Below are 20,726 nucleotides of genomic sequence, written 5' to 3'. Positions count from 1 at the left end.
TTAACATGCTGTGTATTACTTATGCCTATTGTCTATATAGCTTTAATTTATAGCTGTCATTTTAACATTAGCATGTCTGGCAAAGAAAATTAAAACTTCGAGAGTTTTATAAACTGTTTCTAGGTGGCTAAAGAATTTGTTTTTCTACTATATATGGTATAGACAAAGCATCAAACTACGTACAGGAGGAAAAAGAGCCTGAATATTTCTATCGGAAGTAGGCTGAAAAGAGAATTTTCAGAACAGTTTGTGTCTGGCTCATTCTATCATTACCTAGCTATTGTAATATGTGAATTCAGTTTATTTACGCTGTTCTCTTTTTATACTATGTTAATTTAACATTCAAAAATAGTAAAAAAGAAGAAAAAGGTTGACAAAAGTTAGAAAAGTTGGGAAGAAGGGGAAGAGGGCTGGAGGAAGAGGATGAGGAGAGGAAGAGGGGCCAGAGCACCAGGCTTCATTCAGGATCTCTCATTGGACTAGGACACTGTTTTATGCTAATTCTTTTGCTTTCACATAAGCCTGATGGGTCTGCTTTAAACCACTTAAAAAATAAAAAAGTTAGAAAAGTCCATTCTATAACTAATTAGATCCACATCTCAGAAAAAATATATTGACTTGTTCTATTTACTCCAGGCTTGCTGTATTTCTAAAAAAGAAAATTTTATTTCTTTCAATGGACTTAAAAAACCTAAGTGTCAGGGCTGGGGATATAGCCTAGTGGCAAGAGTGCCTGCCTCGGATACACGAGGCCCTAGGTTCGATTCCCCAGCACCACATATGCAGAAAACGGCCAGAAGCGGCGCTGTGGCTCAAGTGGCAGAGTGCTAGCCTTGAGCGGGAAGAAGCCAGGGACAGTGCTCAGGCCCTGAGTCCAAGGCCCAGGACTGGCCAAAAAAAAAAAAAAAAAACCTAAGTGTCTGAAACAATAAAAACAACAAACTACCATGTGAATAGAACTACAGATTTTACTCTTTCCCCACTTAAAAAGAAGCAGTTTCCTTAAAATTGATATAAGATATTCTTTTCTACGTATTTTTCTTTTCCCTTCCTTCCCCAAGCTCTTCTCTCCTTTTCTTTCTTTCTCCTCTCTCTTCTCTCTTTTGGAATTACTGGAGATTGAATTTAGGGCTTGTACTCAAAAGGCAAAGAGACAATACTCGAACACACTCACAGTCTTCTATGTTTCTCTTAAAACATTTAACATACATTAACTGAATCATGAATATCACTAATTCACATCCTGGCTTACATAGTATGATGAGAAAGAATGCTCCAATTGCATAAAGCAGAGATAAACAGACCTTTTTCAATAAAAGAATGGGTAATACAATTTACAAGCAACATAGTGTGCAGTGCATCTTTCTAAAAATCCCAGCTATATGCTACAAATACTAATATTATGTACTGAATACTTTTAAATTTTATCTCACTTTCTTGTGACCAGTTTAGTTTCTCTTGGACTCTTTCAAAGCTTCCATGAGAAATTAAACAATCAAACTTTTTTTTAAAGAAGTGAACCAGTAAAGATTAAGGATACTAAAAATGTTATGTGCAGGCCTTCCACCTTCGTGCTCTCTTTCTTGCTCATAAATACTTCCTAAAAGTTCTACACATTAGGAAAGTAGGTTATAAAGAATAATCAATGCCCATTACTGATGGACATTCCAAAGAGTTATAGAAAATTAGATTTGTCTCATTAAATAGTACAGCTCAAGATAACTTGAGTTATTGTAATAAAACACATAATTCCTAGACTCTTCATCTATTTCCTTCAACCAACAGAACCTACTTCCATTTCACCATGATTTACAAGCCCTAAGCTTTACCTAAGAAAAACATTTTTCACATAACTTTCTAAACTTAAAAATATGTATTGAATGTCTCTGACATGAGCAATGATATATACATATCATACATATGTATGTATGTATCATCTGTATGATATGTATATATCATATTTATCATATATAATCATATATATCATATATCTATCTCACAAAAGTCATCACCCAGCATCAAACAAGAATCACTGAAGAGAGCTACATACTTTTTCTCATTACTTTCATCTTTGTAAGTGATGCCATAAAACCCATAGTAAGAACTAGAGATATTTGCTGAATACTCGATCTTCAAGGTATAATTATGCCCTGCTAGAAGGGCTTCAGAAGAAACAATGGCGATTTGTTCATGATACGGATATTCCAGGAGTTCAACTTGTTTTTCTTGGTTTGAAACTGCTGACATGAAAGTCACTTTTGAAATATTATGTCCTGTGCTATGAAGAATGACATTCCAGGTGGCCTGAAGAGCCTGAAGTGAAATTGTCACAGAACCCTTGAATGTCATAGAGGTCAGGTTTGGGTGCAGGTTAAGTTCATAACGTTGCGGCATAATGGCAGTAGGAAGTCTAATTTGTGCCCATGGAAACAATTTCCCATTTGTTGCAAGTGGCTGTATGAGTCTGATTGACTGGTTTTTTTTATGGCAGCCTTCTTTGGTAAAAGTACATCTAGGCAGCAGATAAATCACCATGATCACAGAGACAGCAACTACAATGACAAAAGCACAGACCACCAAGGTCCTGGTAGAAGGTACCGAACAAGCCCCATCTGTATTCTGCCTGTAGCCAGCTGCACTGTTCCGAAGGCCTGAGCTTCTGTTCATGAAGGACATGCCCAGTAGTTTTGCAGATGATTCATAATCCTCTTCATCTTCATCCATCTCATGTTCACCAAGACCCCGCACCAGCAGTCGTGAGCCCCGTGGCTCATATTCCACCTCATCAGGTTCTAGAGGATGTAAACAAGGCTCTTTGGCTAAATCCACCACATCTGGTTCTTCCTCAAACATGCTGTTTTCAATCATGTTCCTGGGGAGCTGAAGTCGATCTAAAAAAATCAAAACAAAAGGGCAAGGTTCAGAATTAGGGGGAAAAAACAGTAACACAATGTCTTCTGGAAAGATCAAATTCAGTCTAAGACTTCTTAAAATAATAAAGTCCAAAGATTTAAGATTCCATAAATCACACGACTTATAGTCCCATCTCAGAGCTACAAAATTGAAGAATCAACCATTAAAAACGCAAGCATAAATAAAGGTAGATATAGCACAGTCATGAAATCAAAACGCTAAATAAACAAACTAATAGCAAAAAGAAACAGCTGAGATTATCTACCTACTAATTTCCTTATTGCACTCCTAATCAACAACCTTCTAGTTTATTTCTATGTATTGTGTTTTGGCTGTCATAAACTTCATTATTAGAAGATATTTGAGTTTTTTAAAGAACTGTTTTTAAACTCCAAATAAATTCTTATAAGGGGTAGAATTAAGTTCTCAACTACAACAGTAGTGGAAGTGAAGAGGAAATGACTGATAAGTTAGATGTGTTAGAGAGGTAGAGCACACAGGAATCAAAACTTTCTTAGGCCAGATAGACCATTAGAGCAAAGCAGCAGAGATAGCAGGAAATCCAGGTCAATCCCTATACACACTCTGGTTTGAAAAACTGTGAGAAGCAAAGTCATTCATAGAAAATAAAAATACAAATTTTCTTTTATTTTTCTCTCTTTCTCTCAAGAATAGGATTCTGAAATGGCATTCTGAATGGGCTATATTAATATACTTGTCTGATATTTGGGTAGAAGTATTTCATTAATGGCATAAGGCAAAGTTGAAGACTTGATTTTAGATGGATGTTTAAGTCCTGACTTTACTACTGACTACTCTCAAACAGGTTACCAGTTAACCTCAATTTCTTCATCTATAAATGTGGGCAACCTTACAAATATGTAGGATTGTCATAAGGGTGACATATTAGTCTGGGACTCAGAAGAGGGGTCTTGGAAGATGAAAGATTCTAAATAACTGGCATTTACTATCTTAAACCATGAAGATGGTCAAACTACTGAAAGGCAGACAAGAGTGGAGGGCATCTGCACTGTAAGAGGGCCACAAAAAAGGAGGGTGACAAGGGAGACTAAGAAATAATGGACTAGCAGTGGGACAATCAGGAGGATCCCAGAAACAAAAAGTAAACTTTCCTAAGGAAGTAGTTAACTTAGAAAGGTCAGTAAAATGAGGCTTAGAGAAGTGCCTGCATTTAGCAAGCAAGGAATCAGTGATTTTCATCAGGTATGTTCTGGGGAAGCCAGAGGTAGGATCCACATTCTAGTTTTCCAAAGAAAGAATGACTAAGGGAAATCATAGGGCTAAACGAAGAGTATACTCTGCAGAAAACTCCTTTTGTTGTTTTGTTTGTTTTAACATGGGAACAAATTAAATATGTGTTTCTATAGTGAAAAAGCAAAGAAAGATAAAAATGTAGGTGTATAAGAGAGGGGCAATGGAATAAATTTCAGAAAGATGAGACAGATCACAAAAACTCCAAGAGATGGATTAATCATCATGACGGTAGGCATACTTCTCCTGAGCCTGGAGGTGAAAAAGAGAAAAGTCAAACCTACAAGGGTGGAAAAGCAGAAAGTGTTCTCTGAGACAGGAAAAACAAGATTGTTTGCCCAGAGCCACAGGCAATTTTGGGGTAGACAAAGGTGGCTTGAGACTAATACAGGACAGGTGACACGTAGGAGAAACAGGGGGCAATAACTCCATAGACAACAGATGACTAAGAAACTCACAAAGCCTACGTGGAATTTGTCAGACAATGCAATTTCATAAACATATTCAGAAATATTATCAGTCCAGGTTGAAAGAGTAGAAAATGTTACATTTTATTATAAGTAAAAGTAAATGAAAAAGTTTAAAGCAGAAAAAAAATGATTGCTCTGGTTTTACAAATATAGGGAGGAAGTGGTAAGAGGCCAGGGACATGTACAGACCGTGCTGGTAAGAGATTGAGGGCTGACTGCAATTTACAAGTCCGTACAAAAAGCCATGACAAATAACACATTGAACAACTTGAATTAAAAGGAGCTAACTCCCCACAGGTAGCCATCCTATTTTCTGAGAAAATGAAATAGGATTTTCAAATTAAAAGCCGAAACATCTTTAAGAGACTAGGCCTAATCTAAGTAAGTGTTCCTGGGCAGACACAAAGCTAGCTATATTCAAATAAGGATCTAACAACAAAAAGCATTGTTCTGTTTCTCCAGCCCCTATGATATATTTATATGAAACTAAAAGCTCCATGTATAAAACAGGATTTGTATCATCTAAATAATTTCAAACTGGAAACTGCATTAAGCTGGTGACAAATTATTATAGTATGTGCCTAATAAAATTCTCTTCCATTAAAAAGAGATTTGATCTTAATGAAGGTTAGTTAGGAAAAAAAAGTGTAGAATTCAAGCAAGGTGGTTCTTTTCCCCTGCCTAGGTCTTATCAGGCATAAAATTACCCAACCTTCCTAACCCATGGTCAAAGAAAATCTCTCCTCATTAGTCACAGAGCTCATGTTATGTTACACATTTAGATATATCCTATCTCACCAGGATCTAAAAGGCAGTTACTAACGTGGACTAAAACACATATCAGTAGTTCTTTTTGCTAACACACCTTGTTTGTTTATACCTTAACTATAAGCAGTGCCATACACTTCAAACACAGAAAGTCCTGCTTATTTTTCTCCTTATTATGTTTTTTTTTTAATTTCTGGATATTTTACACCTGGAATATTGTGCTTTTTCACAAACAACCTTTAATTGTCCAGATGAGATGCTGAAAGATAATAACCCTGGATATAAAATCCAAATAAAGTTTTTCTTCTAGCCCTCTTCCAGTCTTAACCCAATTGGTCACTTTTGTGAAAGAAGTAGTAAATGGGTGACAGGATGAGAGGCAAAATATCACAGAAAAATGATTTAGTCTATGAGCACTCCAAGTTCACTTTACTCTATTTAGTCTTCAACATGAGGAATCAAGATTTACTTTTCTCAGCAGTGAGCAATGTATGTATGTACCTGTATTCCCAGCTACTCAGGAGGCTAAGACAAGAGTATAAATTGAACCCCAAGAATTCTAGATTAGTCTGGGCAACATAGTAAGACTCCACCTCAAAAAGAGGAGAGAAAAAGAAGGAAGGAGGAAAGGAAATGGGAGGAGAGTGGAAAAGAGGAGAGGAGAAAAGAAAGGGGAAAGGAACCAGGAAAAGGAAAGGAAAGAAAGGAGAAGGGATCTGCATTAAGTCACTACTAAAGTTTACTTCAACACATGAATATTTCTGTGGAAGATTTCCTCATCCAATAAGACAGAGTAAATGGTGTCAACATATGGCATCTCTTAGGAACAACTATTGAACTGCACAGAATGCTACAATGATTTTCATATACTAAATAAAGAGTAAGAATGTGACCCTTGAGAGGAGGTGAGTTTATATTCAGAACCATTGTGGTACTCTGCTTTAGGATGACCTCTCAATTGTAGTATGGCAAGCAGGAGTTCAAGTAATTTAGGGCTGACAAGAGATCAGGGCACCAAAGAGATGAGAACTGAGCACTAGGGGAGGGCACACAGTTTTTACCGATTTCCTAAGACTCCTTAGTCAAATGCAGACATAATTATACAAGACCTACAAAATAGTGGCTGCAATGAAGTTAAGATGGAGCAAAAATATTAGAGATCAAGCAATGTAAGGAAATACAAGAGTGCAAGGTAGCCTGCGAGAGGAAAACTCATTAACACCATGGGCATCAGCTTGAAACACTAGAAAGACTTCAGTAAGGATGAATAGTCACACCCTAGAGCAAAGTATACTGCACATTCATACTAACAAAGGCTAAAACTAAGCTCTAATGAAATCCACAGGGAAAAAAGAAGAATTTGAAGGTAAGTGTTGCTAAGTTAGAAGGGCCCAAGAATCACTCAGACTTCCACAGAGACCTGACCTGACAAACTATGAAACTAAGCCTACATTGTAGATGGGCTAGAAACTCGGCTGCCTACAAAAAAAGAAAAAAGTAAAACCTCTACCATGTGTCCTCATTATTGTTTAAAACATAATGTAAGAATGAAACAAGAAAATGCTTCAAAGAAAAAAAAGTCACTATAAATTAACTTTAATGTGTCCCAGATACTGTACTTAGCCAAATCTTTAAAGCAGTTACTGTAAATATGTTACAAAGGACAAACTGAAGTTTTTAATTTACAGAAGAGAATGTGTAAAGATAGGAATCTCAGCAAAGAACTTGAGATTAGGAAAAGAAAAAAAAAAAAGAAGCGAAGTGTTAAGAGTGTGGCTCAGTCAGTGGTAGAGAGCCTGCTGAGCAAGCATGAGGCCCCAGTTCAATCCCCAGTGCTGTCAACAAAATTTAAGGAATGAAATGGAAAAGAAAGCAAAAGGGAAAAAAAAGGAGAAAAATGGAAGTTGCAGGACTGAAAGATTCAAGAGCTAAAGTGAAAAAAAAAAAAAATGGATGGCTTTAGCAGCCCAATGGCGATACAGGGGAAAAGGCTATGAACTTGATACATTATTATTATTATTTACTAATTTGAAGATGACACAAGAGGTATAAGAAAAAGAGAACACAATATCAGATATCTAAATTTAATGAAAACCACCAACATATTGAGCACTCAAAATATTGAGAAAACTGCAATGAGAACAGACACAATAAAAATTAAATCTAGGCACATGTTGGATAAACTGCTTAAAACCAAAGATACAGACAAAATCTTTAAAGAAGTCTAAGGCTGGGTATGGAAGTACATATCTGTAAATCTAGTATTCAGGAGGCTAAAGCAGGAGGACTAAGAGTTTGAGGCCAACCTGCCTAACAAAAAACTAAAACTAAGGGGCTGGGGATATGGCCTAGTGGCAAGAGAGCTTGCCTCCTATACATGAGGCCCTGGGTTCAATTCCCCAGCACCACATATACAGAAAATGGCCAGAAATGGCGCTGTGGCTCAAGTGGCAGAGTGCTAGCCTTGAGCAAGAAGTAGCCAGGGACAGTGCTCAGGCCCTGAGTCCAAGGCCCAGGACTGGCAAAAAAAAAAAAACTAAAACTAAAACCAAAACAAAAAACAAGCCTCAAAATAGTATATTACATGCAAAAGATAAATAATTCAAAGAACACTGAGTTACCTTCTCAACAGTTTGAGCAAGAAGATTAACATAGACCAAATTTCTAGGAAAAAAACCAAAACTATCTACTCGGCATTCCATACCAGTGAAAATATCTTTCAGAAACAAGAATAGAATAAAGACATTTTCAGGTAAACAGACAAAATTCATCTCAAGCAGTACAGGAGAAACAAACAAAAACAGAACAAACAATTGGCGAAATGCTGGGTTTAACCCTATGTAAATAACCACATGTAATGTAAATAGATCAAACACTCCAATTAAAAGGCAAAGATTATCATGATGGGGAAACAGAGCAAGAACCAATTTTACACTTTACAATTTAAAGACACAATAGGCTTACTATGGATAAGCAAACATGAGAAATCCAACAGGGTAAGATATTAATGCATATCTAGTCACGGAGGCTTAAAATTGACCAAAAGGAAAATAAAATTCTCTATCACAGAATGCATCATGTTTCTCTTCATAATGGACAGGGCAAATAGCAGACGAGCCCACCAAATATATCAATCAATTTGATCCACTTGACATCAAAAAATTTTCAACAACTGCAGAATACAATAGATTAAAACAGTCACCAAGTTGAAATAAAATAAACCTCAATAAAGTTTAAGTGACCAAAATAATATTACTGCTGTCATTGTTATTTATTATTGCTCTCATCTCTATTTGGTGCCAGAGCCTCTTTGCATGCCAAGCACCTGTTCTACCAATGAGAGAGTAGTGTAATTACCCAGGAAATAGTCCTTTAGAAACTTTGGAATCCTTCTACAATGGAAACACGTGATCTACTAGTAAATCTGGGTGGCACTCTTCCTTCTAAATAATGCATCAGCCAAAGGAACTCCAAGGAATTATGAAAATATTTGAAACAAATTATAAAAACACATAAAATGTGTAGAATTTGTTGCTGTAGGTTCTTAGATAAAGCTTTAAAATTACTGATAGAACCATTCACTCTAAGAAGATGGAAAAGAATAGCAAATTAAACATAAGAAAGTAAAAGATGTAATAAAGAACAGCAGAAATCAATGAAATATAAATACACTAACAACAGAAAGTTAAGGCAAAAGCTGCTGCTGGAAGGCAGGAACGATTTTCTTTTTCCTCCTAAAACATATTCTCATAAAAACTGGCATAAAATTCCACATATATCTATCTATTCCTGATGAATCACTAAGACCAATTTTTGTGTCTCAAAAGTCCAGTTATGCTAATTAAAATAACAAATTAGAACTGGGTCATGAGCTAGAGACTGAGATTCTTTTTAACAAGCCGATTTCACAGTTGTACCCCTCTCAAGAACATCTGGCAAACCCAGCCAGTGGTAACAATAGTTACACTGAATCTAAGAAAACTCATGTTCCATAGCCCCCAGTAAAAAGCCTGTATCCATCTCTGTAGTTAATGTTTATGCCATTTGTTCTCTCTTTTCTTTCCTTCCTTCTTTCCTTCCCTCCTTCCCTTCCTCCCTCCCCTCCCTCTTTCTTTCTTTCTTTCTTTCTTCTCTTTCTTCCTTTTTCTTTCTCCTTCCCCCTCCCTCCCTGTCTACCCTCCCTCCCCTCTCCTTCCCTTTCCTCCTTCCCCCCTTCTTCCCCTTTCTCTCTCTGCTTAGGGTTTGAACTCAGGGCCTCACATTTGCTAGACAGGTGCTCTACCACTTGAGACAAACTCCAAGTCCATTTTTGCTTTAGTTATTTTTCAAGTAGGGTCTCACATTTTTGCCCAGGGCCAAACTCGGACCATGATCATCCTACTTAGGCTTCCCTGATAGTTGAGATTACAGATGTGAGCCACCATGCTTCATGTATTGATTGAATGAGATCTGGATACAGCTAACTATTTACCCAGACTGGCCTCAAACTACGGTCCTGCCGCTGAAATTACAGGTGTGAGTCATCAAACACACCCTTAAAAAAAAAAAAAAAAAGGAAACTCCTTTAATATAAATAGCTATTTAAATTTTGACCATGCATTTATGAATGGAAAAAGGGCTTTATTGTTAAGCATCTGCTGTAAAGAATCTTACTTCATTAAAATAATTACAACTGTAGGGCCATTTTGCAGACGTAAAAGGATCTTGCACTAGTATAGTTTACAGCTACATGTAATGAATCTCCACAGCTTGTACCTTTGCTCTAGATCCCAGAGACTTAGTGGCCAAACCCTATATATAAATCAATTAAATCAGACCTTGGCTCTCAGCCATACTTAAATAAATCTGTAAAGCAATACAACCACACAGTGTTGCTGTTTCTGACCAGTACGTGAGACCATACACAAGTAAACATCTTGCTATCTTTCAAGCATGTATGTCTGCTGAAGTCACATCCCATCCCTTAACACTCTCTTCAGCCCATAGGGCTTTTTTTTTCAAATTCCTAATCTTTTTTTTAAAAGTCAAGTCAGGCTGGGAGTATAGCTGCGTGCTAGAGTGCTTACCTAGTATGCATGAAGCCCTGGGTTCAATTCCTTGATACCACATAAACAAAAAATAAATAAACAAAATTAAAAGAGAAAAGAAAGTCAAGCCAGTCCAGAGACAGTGGGTCAAGCCTCTATCCTACATACTCAGAAAGCTGAGATTTAAGGATCACAGGTTGAAGCCAGGAAAGTCTATGAGAGGCCATCAAAAATCCTAGGTGAAGCTATGATACCAGTGGTAGAGCTCTTGCCTTGAGCAAAAAAAAATAAAAAAATAAAGCTCAGGGACAGCAGGTGGGCTCTGAGTACAAGCCCCAGCACCGGCGCGCGCGCGCACACACACACACACACACACATACACACACACACACAAAATTCAAAACAATTATTAATTGATCAAGTCTCCTCCTCCTAAAATAGCATATTATAATATTTAAGATGCATAGCTCTCTTGTAGGAAAAAATGGCTAGAAGAAATTCAATGAAGTGCTTATAAGACTTCTAAAAAATAATCCAGTAAGACTTAAACACATATTACTACAATCCATTTTTCCTTCCATGGTAACTACTGGACAATCAAGGAAGAGAGATTTGATTTATAGTAAATTTTACATTATCCAGATATTCTGAAGTAATCCTGCCAATTTGGAAGATTATTCAGTACCTGCTTGCTTCATGGTAGCCGCTGTATATAGAGTTTTGTTTATAATTAGATGGTACAGTGTTAATTACACTGGTGCCCTGCCAGCATTCTATGGAGGTTACAGACAGCAATCAAAACATTCATTCCAGAATCATGAGTCACCTCACTCTCCCTACACCACTAGCGGACTCTCAGACCTGAAATATGAAAATTGAACATACTGCTAGTGGAAATAGTGAGCTCCAAAACAGATACCATATGAAGTATAATATTAACAATGAGTTCATTGCTATTAAATAGTGTAGGAGCCTCAAAGTCATAAGAAAATAAACATATTATTTACTTTTCAACCAAATATAGTAGGACTTCCCTTCAAGATACATAAACAAACTTTCTTCCTCACAACTTCACCATGCAAGATGGCTCTTACGTGCCATCTGTAACACATCTGTAGACAAATCACAAAACCCAGAAATTTCAGTTGTTTCTTGGGTCCCATAAACACCCATGCTTATGCCTCTTGATGTCTTTTACGACCAGCCACAGAAATACCACTGTAGAACGTTAGATACCTATTTTATACAGCTTAAAATTCTTATTTAACATCTATTTTAGTGGTTACATATTAAGATAAAAGCAGTATCGTATTCTGTAACATACCAAAGGAAGTTTATTTTTCCCAGGGTTAACATTGCACCATGATCACCCTATTCTATTTTCTTCATAGCTGAGATTACAGGCATGAGCCACAGTGGTTGATCTATCAAAAGTAAAGTTAGATATTAGAGAAATTTTATCTTTTCAAACTTCACATCATAGGCTATTGTTTGATGAAATGTTCTTCCATTCCCTAAGGCTCGTAAAGAGTTCCAGATATACGAGCTTAATTAGAATTTTGATGAAAATTCTTGTTTAGCTGAATTTAAGAAAATTACACTTTGATACCTTCCCTACTTTGTAAACAGAAGTCTAGACTTCAGAGTTTATTTTTATACTTATATTTCTACATGATATCTTTTCCTGGGTCTTATTTTATATAGGATTTCTTTTTTAAAGCTGGAAATAGAGACACCATCCACTAAGAAACAATTTTTTTGATCTGTGTAATATTGATTTTTTTTCCAGTGCAATGAAATAAAACAAGTAAGGGACAAAAGAAAGGTCTTTAGGAAGACAGAGAAGTCCTTTTTAGCAAGATTTGCAACAGGCACTAATTCAAATTTCACCGAGTAAACCCAGACTAGACCTAAAAAACTAATATTGAATGCCAAGAATCTGCTAAACCTAATGGTAATAAAGGCAAGAGTTCAAATTGTGTTTACTACTACAACCTACTTTTGTTTGTTGTATTATGTCTGTTGTTTGAGCTGAAACAATAGTAGGCTCTAAGATGCAAAACGAAATAGGTGTATCTACCTGTATATTACAAAATCAAACCCATGTCCTCACTGTAAAGAACCACTAAGTTACCCACTTGTGCTATACATGATGCTCCTTTCTAGACTTATTTTCTTATATACTTTGGATTGGTTTTCTTTTTTCTTTCTCTTTGGGTGGTACTGGGCTATCAACCTAGTGCCTCACACTTGCTAGTCAGGTGCTCTTACCACCTGAACCATTCTCATCCCCTCCTAATTTTGGTATTCTTTGATATGCTGTCTTTTTTTTGTTTTGTTTTGTTTTGTTTTGTTTTTTTGGCCAGTCCTGGGCCTTGGACTCAGGGCCTGAGCACTGTCCCTGGCTTCCTTTTGCTCAAGGCTAGCACTCTGCCACTTGAGCCACAGTGCCACTTCTGTCCATTTTCTGTATATGTGGTGCTGGGGAATCGAACCCAGGGCCTCATGTATACGAGGCAAGCTCTCTTGCCACTAGGCCATATCCCCAGACCATCTTTTTTTTTTTTGAGACACTGTTATGATGCCTTTATGTTTTATTCAGACTGAAGACTTATTTGCTTCACCACAAGAATGCAAATTACTTTAGGATTTTAAGATTGAACCTTTCTTAAGGATGTTGTTTAAAGGGACATGCCATGGTCAACAAGCATTCAAGCACAAGACTTAATGATGGTAAAGCAGTTGTGTCTTATCTTTCTTCCTTTACTCTCTCCCTCTTTCTCTCCCTTACTCTCTTCCTCCCTTGTTCCCTTCCTTTCCTCCTTCCTCCCTCCCTCCTCCCCCTTTCCCTCCTTCTTTCCTTTGTAGTTAATCTGTGGTGTGTGTCATTTGTTCTACAAATCTACCTGTAGTGTAGGTGTCTAGCTAAGCGTGCCCTAGGATTAACAAGATTACTGTACAGTCCTTGTGCTCAATCAGTCACCTAACTACTGTTCTACCTAACAATTTCAGATCATTCAGATAGTAAGCTAGACTTGAAGTAATTAAGCAAGAACTTTTTGCCATATTATTTCTCAGCCTCTAGGGAACTCATTTAGATTCCCCACATCGCTTCCACATCTGACCTTACTGCATACATATAACCTGCTAGCTTTGGTAATTGGCATGACTTCTGGATCCTGCATTTTAGAAATCCTACTCATATAACTGTGTTTCTCATACTACTGGAACTTTGCACTAATTCTTCAGTATCTTGACCACAGTTTTCTTATATATACTTGGTTCTCAAATTCTACTGTTTTGACCCTTCATTTATGTTGTAACTACGCTCACACCTATTTCAGAAAGCCTAATTCTAGTATTCTACTTGGTGTATAACTAGTTTGTATGAAATATCTATTGTGTAATCTACTTAAAAACGGCCTAAAATACTGAATTGCTAATTTAACTGATTTTATCCTGTGTACTTCCTCAATTTACCTTTTTAACTACCACAACATCTACACTTAACTGAATCAACAATTTCACTTACAAAAACAAATATATGGGCTTTGATTTCCATGCTGATGTCAGTAAGCATGTGTATTTGTTCTCTAGAACTGCTGCAGAAAAATGGAACAGATTGGTGGCTTAACCAGAGGACATTTTTTCTTCTCATAGTTCAAGAAGCTGGAAATCAAAGAGGAAGATATCAGTGAGGTTGGTTTCTTCTTTGGCCACTCTCTTGCAGTGGCTGCCTTCTGAATGCATCCATGCATGGCCTTTTCTGTGGACACGCACACCCCTGTGTCTCTTTGTATACACAAATTGGTACACAAATTTCTTCTTATAAGGACAGCGACCTCAATTTAACTTAATTATCTATTTAAAGACCACAACTCCACGTTCACATTCTGAGGTACTTGTGTGAGGGACTTAGTATATGAATTTTAAGAGGAGGAGGGTAGCCACAACTTAGCCCCAAACAAGTTTTTCAAGAAAGAATCTGATTTCCATTACATTTTATACATAAAGCAATTACCATTTATTTAAAAATATTTATCTGGTCAGTGGAAATAATGGGAGGCAAATGTTTTTATTTTTAAATACTTAACTATAGGAAGATGAAAGTAAAAGAGTGAGTTTAACCCACAAAAGTCCCCTGCTAACTTCTACCTAAATTCAGTTAGATTTTGAAAACAACCACTTTCCCAGACTCACAGGAAATGGTTAAGCAACCTCAGAAAGATCATTTGTCTTTATACCACAGATAAACATTTTAAGTGAGCTATTTTCAAATAATAGGGTATCTTAAAATTGTCTAAGTATTCAATGATCAAAGCAAGTCTACATGATACCATGTCATTGCTCTAGTCCAGACATGTTCATGCCTTTAAAAAGAGCATGAGAGAAATAAATGCCTACATTTTATAATGAAATAAATTCTTAAGATTTAAAACCAAACATGAAGACTAAAAATCACATCAGGGAACAAACTATTAGTTCAGGACTGAACAGATTTTAAGCAACAAAATTCCAGATCTCAGATAACACAAAGAGCAAACATGACTGTGGGGGAAAAAAAATGTACTTTTAGAGAAATTTCTCATGTTGTATTATAGGTTTATTTTTTGAGAAAAACTATACGCTGTTTCTCTTTCCATGTAATAATAATAGTAAATAATAATAATAGTAAAGTGAGACATATGGGATGAACAATTGTTAGTTCTATGTAAAAGCTTCTTGTCTAAGTGATAAAACTCATTAATATAAAAAGTATTACAACTATTTCCAACACATTTTGCTATTTTCCTGTATTTTAAAAATACTAATCTGAACATATAGTCATCACCGGAGAAAAATCAGTACTTGCTCATTACTTGTTTGGACACAATACCGTTTTCTGGCTAAAATGAACATCTATATAGGTAAAGACAATTCCCATACTATATCCAGCATTTGGCCAACTTGATAAAAAATGCATTTCAACTAACAGCTTAAGCTTTACAACAAATAACATTCCATTGTTTGTTCAAGTTTTTATTTAGATTTATTCACTACATTTTACTGAAGCTTCCCTTTTCAGAAAATTTTAAGTTCAACTGAAAGCCAATTTTGATTATGATTCACAGTTTCAGAAAGCAAACTATTGCTTTTATTTAAAAATATTTATTTATTAAAGCCACTTGTGTAAGCTGTGAAATAAAATAAATTTAAGCTTAATATGTTGGATTAATATATACATTCCCTGATATTAGAGGCATATACAAGACTTAGGAACATATAAAAAATTTGTATGGCTATATAGGTTAAATGACCACAGAAAAAATATTGGCCTATCATGAACTATAGCAAAAACAATCTCACTCCTATCTCTTCCTGAATTCTAACCATAGAATACCTCCACAAAATGTATTGTTATATTAAATGTAAAGTCATCATAAAAAAAGTTTAAATTAGTCTTGTAGAAACTAATCTGCACCAACATAATCACAGCAATCTTTAAAAGTGGGACAGGGAAACAAGAGAAAGGCGGTAAAGTAATATAGAAAGAGTTTAATATCCCTCTGCCAACGTTGAAGATGAAACATGGGGCCAGTAGCCCAAGGAATATGGATGGTCTGTGGAAGTTGGAAGTGAAGAGATGAGAAAGAGATGACAGAGAGCCTACAGAAAGGAACACAGCCCTAGTAACACATTGGTTTTAGTCTAGTAACACCTCGTAACACCTCGATTTTAGTCTGGTTAGACTCAGATTGGGGCTCCAACCTATTATATGATACTAAATAGCTGTTTTAATATCTAAATTTTTGATCATTTCTTATGGTGAAAAAACTAAGAAACTGGCACCCACAATATAGCCAACGTTTGTGTCTGGTCAGCTTCTTTTCAACACTCCAGTATAGTTAAGAGCTTACCCAAAATCAGCTGTGGCATTTCCACTCATGCTTGTTACAGCAGCTGGAGCAAAATGCTTTATAAAACAGATGAAAAGAAAGCTATTCCAATAAGTCTAGATAAAACTTTTGGAAAAATCCTATGGAGGCAATCCACTAAAACTGTGCTGAAGTTAGATATGAGACAGCACTTAAGAGACCAGAGGAAAGCTATAAAAATCTAGACAAATTTTGCCCTTAGATTGCTTCACACTCCATGTTTCACTTCACTTTATGGTGAATTGTGAAGTCAAAACTCTGTGAAGCAAACCACACGGGATGAACGTCCATTTTAACTTTGTTTTCTTTTCTTTTCCACTTATCCCTGAGGGCAGGCTTCTGTCTCAGACTTGGTGACAATGCCAATTAGGTAAAACGTCACTGAAAACCACATTGCTACACAGAGGAATCAGAAAGACTCTGGGCTATGCAGGGAATGCCAAAGGGAGGGGATGCCAAGAACACAAGGATGCACTACATTAGCCCATGTGCCCTCAAAGAATATGCCATGACCACTGAGCTTTATATATTCAAAATAGATCAAAATCAATATGACACTAAGTTCTGCTGCTACTACTACAAATTACCAACAATTTGGGGGATAAAAACAACACAAAATCATCTTACAATTCTGGAGGTGAGAAATACAGAATGGGTCTCAGTGGGCCATAGCCAAAGGGTGAACAGTGAAACCCCTTTGTACAACAGTGATTCTTCTAGAGACTCTAGAGGAGAATATTTCCTTGTTTGTTTTTTTCTCTAGATTCTAGAACGTGTTTTGCCTTCTTTGGCTTGTGCCCAATTATATCTCCCAACAGCTGACTGAGTCGTTTTCATACTGCCTCAGTTTAATACTGATTCTTCTGTCTTTTTCCTCCACTTTTAAAATCCTTTAGACTACATCGAACCCACGTGAATAATCCTCACCAAGCAGTTTAAGGTTAGTGGAGTAACAACTGTAAATTTTAAACTTTCTGTTGTTGTTGTTTGGCCTTTTTTGTGATGGGGTCTCACTTTGTAGCCCTACTAGCCTTGAATTCCAATCCTTATGCCTTAGCCTCCTCAATGCTAGAATTATAAGTAGGCACCATTACTCAGTCCAGCTTTAACTCTAAAGTGCAACCTAAATTCTCCTTTACCACGGAACCTGACAATGGGGATTCTCAGGCCCCAGGAATTAGGACACGAACATCTTTAGAGGTCATTATTCTGCCTATTTTACACAGGCTAATAAAACTGAGTTGAGACTGGAAAAGATATGGCACAGAAAGTACAATGGAACTCCAGGTCTAAACTTGAGCAGGCTACCCACCTGCTAAAAGTCAGCATTTTTTAGAAACCAAACCAGAACCTAGAGTCTATACAATATATCATACCATTAGCCATGTCCAAAATACAACCCAAACTTAATGTCCATACAAAGAATCAAGAAATATGAACAAATTTCCATGGAAAAGACAACAGCTGACAGAACTTTCAGTTTCAAAGTATAACTATGCTCGAAAATAAACAACATACTGAAAAAATTAGAATTAAGTTCTCAGCAGATAAAATTTTAAAGAATGCAAAAATTAAAGTTTAATTTAAATTTAAAAATTATCATTCAAAAAGAATGAAATTATTTTGTTTGCAGGGAAATAGGTAAAAGTGAACAACATAGTGAGTGAAGTAAGCCAAGTTCAGAGGACAAGGTTATGTTTTCACTCATGTGAATGTTACCTAAAAGATAAACATATATCATTGATATATATGATTATTTGATGGCATGTGAATGTATAATAATTGTGGGACGGTCAGAGGGAGGAAAATAGAAAAATTAGAGGGCAAATGAAGATGGTTAAGCAAAACCCACTGAAAGACTTAAGATAGTGGGGATGGGAAAGTGAGTGAGTGGGTCAATCTGAAAGAATACTGCATTTGCATGTGTTAAAATACTAGGTTAAAATCCCTTTGGAGAATTAGCATACACTAACAAAAAACAATGCCAGGAAGGTAAAATCCATCCTGTCCAGGTGTGGATACAAAGAGAGTAAAGGAGGTTGAATGTGGTCACAGACTTCATGTGCATGTGTAAAAACAAAACAATGTAACTTACTGAGGTTGGTTTGGAAAAAGGGGGAGAAGTGAATGAGAGTGAGGAGTGACCAAGGGTGGAGTGCAGTCTCCGTGCACTGTATGCATATGTGCACATGTCAAAATGAAATCTCTTTGTATAACCAACCGACTACTCAATGCTAATAAAAATATTTTTAAAACTTAAAACATTTCTGGTCTCAAGAGCAGAATGGCAATGACCAAAAATAATAAGCTTAAACAAAAAGAGGAAAAAATGAACAGTACCCGATTCCATTTCACCCATTAGACTGGTCATCATCAAGAATCCAAACAAGGGCTGGGGATATGGCCTAGTGGCAAGAGTGCCTGCCTCATATACATGAGGCCCTGGGTTCGATTCCCCAGCACCACATATACAGAAAATGGCCAGAAGTGGCGCTGTGGCTCAAGTGGCAGAGTGCTAGCCTTGAGTAAAAAGAAGCCAGGGACAGTGCTCAGGCCCTGAGTCCAAGCCCCAGGACTGGCAAAAAAAAAAAAAAAAAAAAAAGAATCCAAACAATAACAGCTGCTGGAATGTATGTGGGCAAAATGGAACCCTAGTATACTGTTGGTGGGAATGTAAAGTTGTTAAACCTCCCTGGGAATTAGTATAGATACTCATCAAAAGCACTAGAAAAAGAACTATCCTATAAACCAGCAATTCCATTCTTGATTATTTATCCAAGAGATCAAAAACCAGCATACACTAAGGCCACCTACATAATCATGTTCATTGCCGTAGCCCCTAGTGGGTAAAGAAAATGTAAGTGTGGTATATATACACAATGGAATTTTACTCATCCATTAGAAAGAATGATATTGCATCATGTGCAAAGAAATGGGAAGACCTGGGAAAAAATCATGTTAAGTGAAGTAAATCAGGCTCAGAGAGACAAAGATGCATATTTTCACTTTTGCTCATATGTGGAAGCTAGAATTAATTTATAAATATATAACTAAGCATTTCAGAGTGGTTTGCATTAACTGAAATACAGTAGCTTCATGGGAAAACTCAGAATAGCATAATGTCTTATAAAGGTTAACTCAGTCCAACAAAATAAACACCAAGAAATAGGTACTCAAAAGAGGGAGGGAGGATAAAAGTAAAGAGGGAAGACAAATTAACAGAGGAAGGGGAAAGAATGTAGTCATGAAATACAATACATATCCTGCAAAATTAAGAAAACTGAGAGAAGGGATGGAGTTGGGAAGGGATTAGGGAGAATGATAAAAGGGGTGACATTGATCAAGATGCACTGTATTCATAAACTGCTTTGTTGAATGACAAATCCATTGTACAGATACTTAGAAATAATACAAATATATTTTTGGAAAAAGCAAAGACTTGAAAAGTGTACATCATATAAAACAGAAAATGATATATGTTACAATAGAACACTATTCGATAATTCTTTTTAAATGAGAAATTATGCTGAGTGAAATTTAAGTAGAAAAGGATCCTACTTATATAAAGATCTATACAATTTCAGGGCCTCTGATTTGCCAGGAAGATAACCATATACCAGTTGACCATGTCCCCATCTCTTTTTGTGCTTTAGTTTGCTTTTCCAAACAATGGTCTCAGATTTGCTGTGGACTGAGACCATCCTCACCGATGCTTCCTGCATCGCAAGGATTACAGGTGTATGTAAATAGTGCCTGGCTTATTTGTTGTAATAACACCTAAATTTATGCCCAGGCTCACCTCAAATTGCAGTCTTCTAGATCCCCATTTCCTGAGTAACAGAGATTTACAGGGATGTGCCACTATGTCTGGCATATTTTAAAATTTGTGTTAATTTGCCTTTACCGTAAGGTTAGTAAATAGAATGCCAAGAATTGGGAATGTGAAAGATTTCATGACTGATTTCAATCATACATTTTGAGAGGCTCACACAAAGGAAGCACTCAAGGTTTTCTGAGTAAAAAATATTCCTCATACTTCTTACGAACGGTAGCAGAGTGAAGGGCTAGTTGTCTGCAAATGTTAATAGTTATTCCAAGGTGTTTTTAATGGATTACAAACACAAACATATCATCTACTTTCATAGAAGTCTAGTTTAGTCAACTTGAACCTATATGTATATTCTAGGATGTACATGTTTACATTTGATCATAACTTTTTTAGTTAAAAGAGAAAATAAAATTTTAGTTAATAAAGAAACTACCAAAATAAAAGTCGGCAAGAGAAAACTTTCATATCAACAGCTGAGAAACATGAAAGTTCTGAAAATGAAAGATGTGCACTTCTATATATGGAAACATAT

General features: G+C 36.3%; 1 protein-coding gene across 1 annotated transcript in view; it reads right to left on the bottom strand.

The window, feature by feature from the left end:
* Window positions 1-20,726, bottom strand: part of LOC125339769 (leucyl and cystinyl aminopeptidase) — a 75,015-nt gene that overhangs the window by 43,666 nt on the left and 10,623 nt on the right. The window contains exon 2 of the mRNA XM_048331006.1: window positions 2,051-2,891. Coding sequence (XP_048186963.1) covers window positions 2,051-2,891 — 841 coding nt within the window. The remainder of the gene's footprint in view (window positions 1-2,050; window positions 2,892-20,726) is intronic.

The sequence above is a fragment of the Perognathus longimembris genome, chromosome 22, assembly GCF_023159225.1.
Source record: "Perognathus longimembris pacificus isolate PPM17 chromosome 22, ASM2315922v1, whole genome shotgun sequence".
NCBI lineage: Eukaryota > Metazoa > Chordata > Mammalia > Rodentia > Heteromyidae > Perognathus > Perognathus longimembris.
This window is presented reverse-complemented; position numbering and strand designations above follow the sequence as displayed.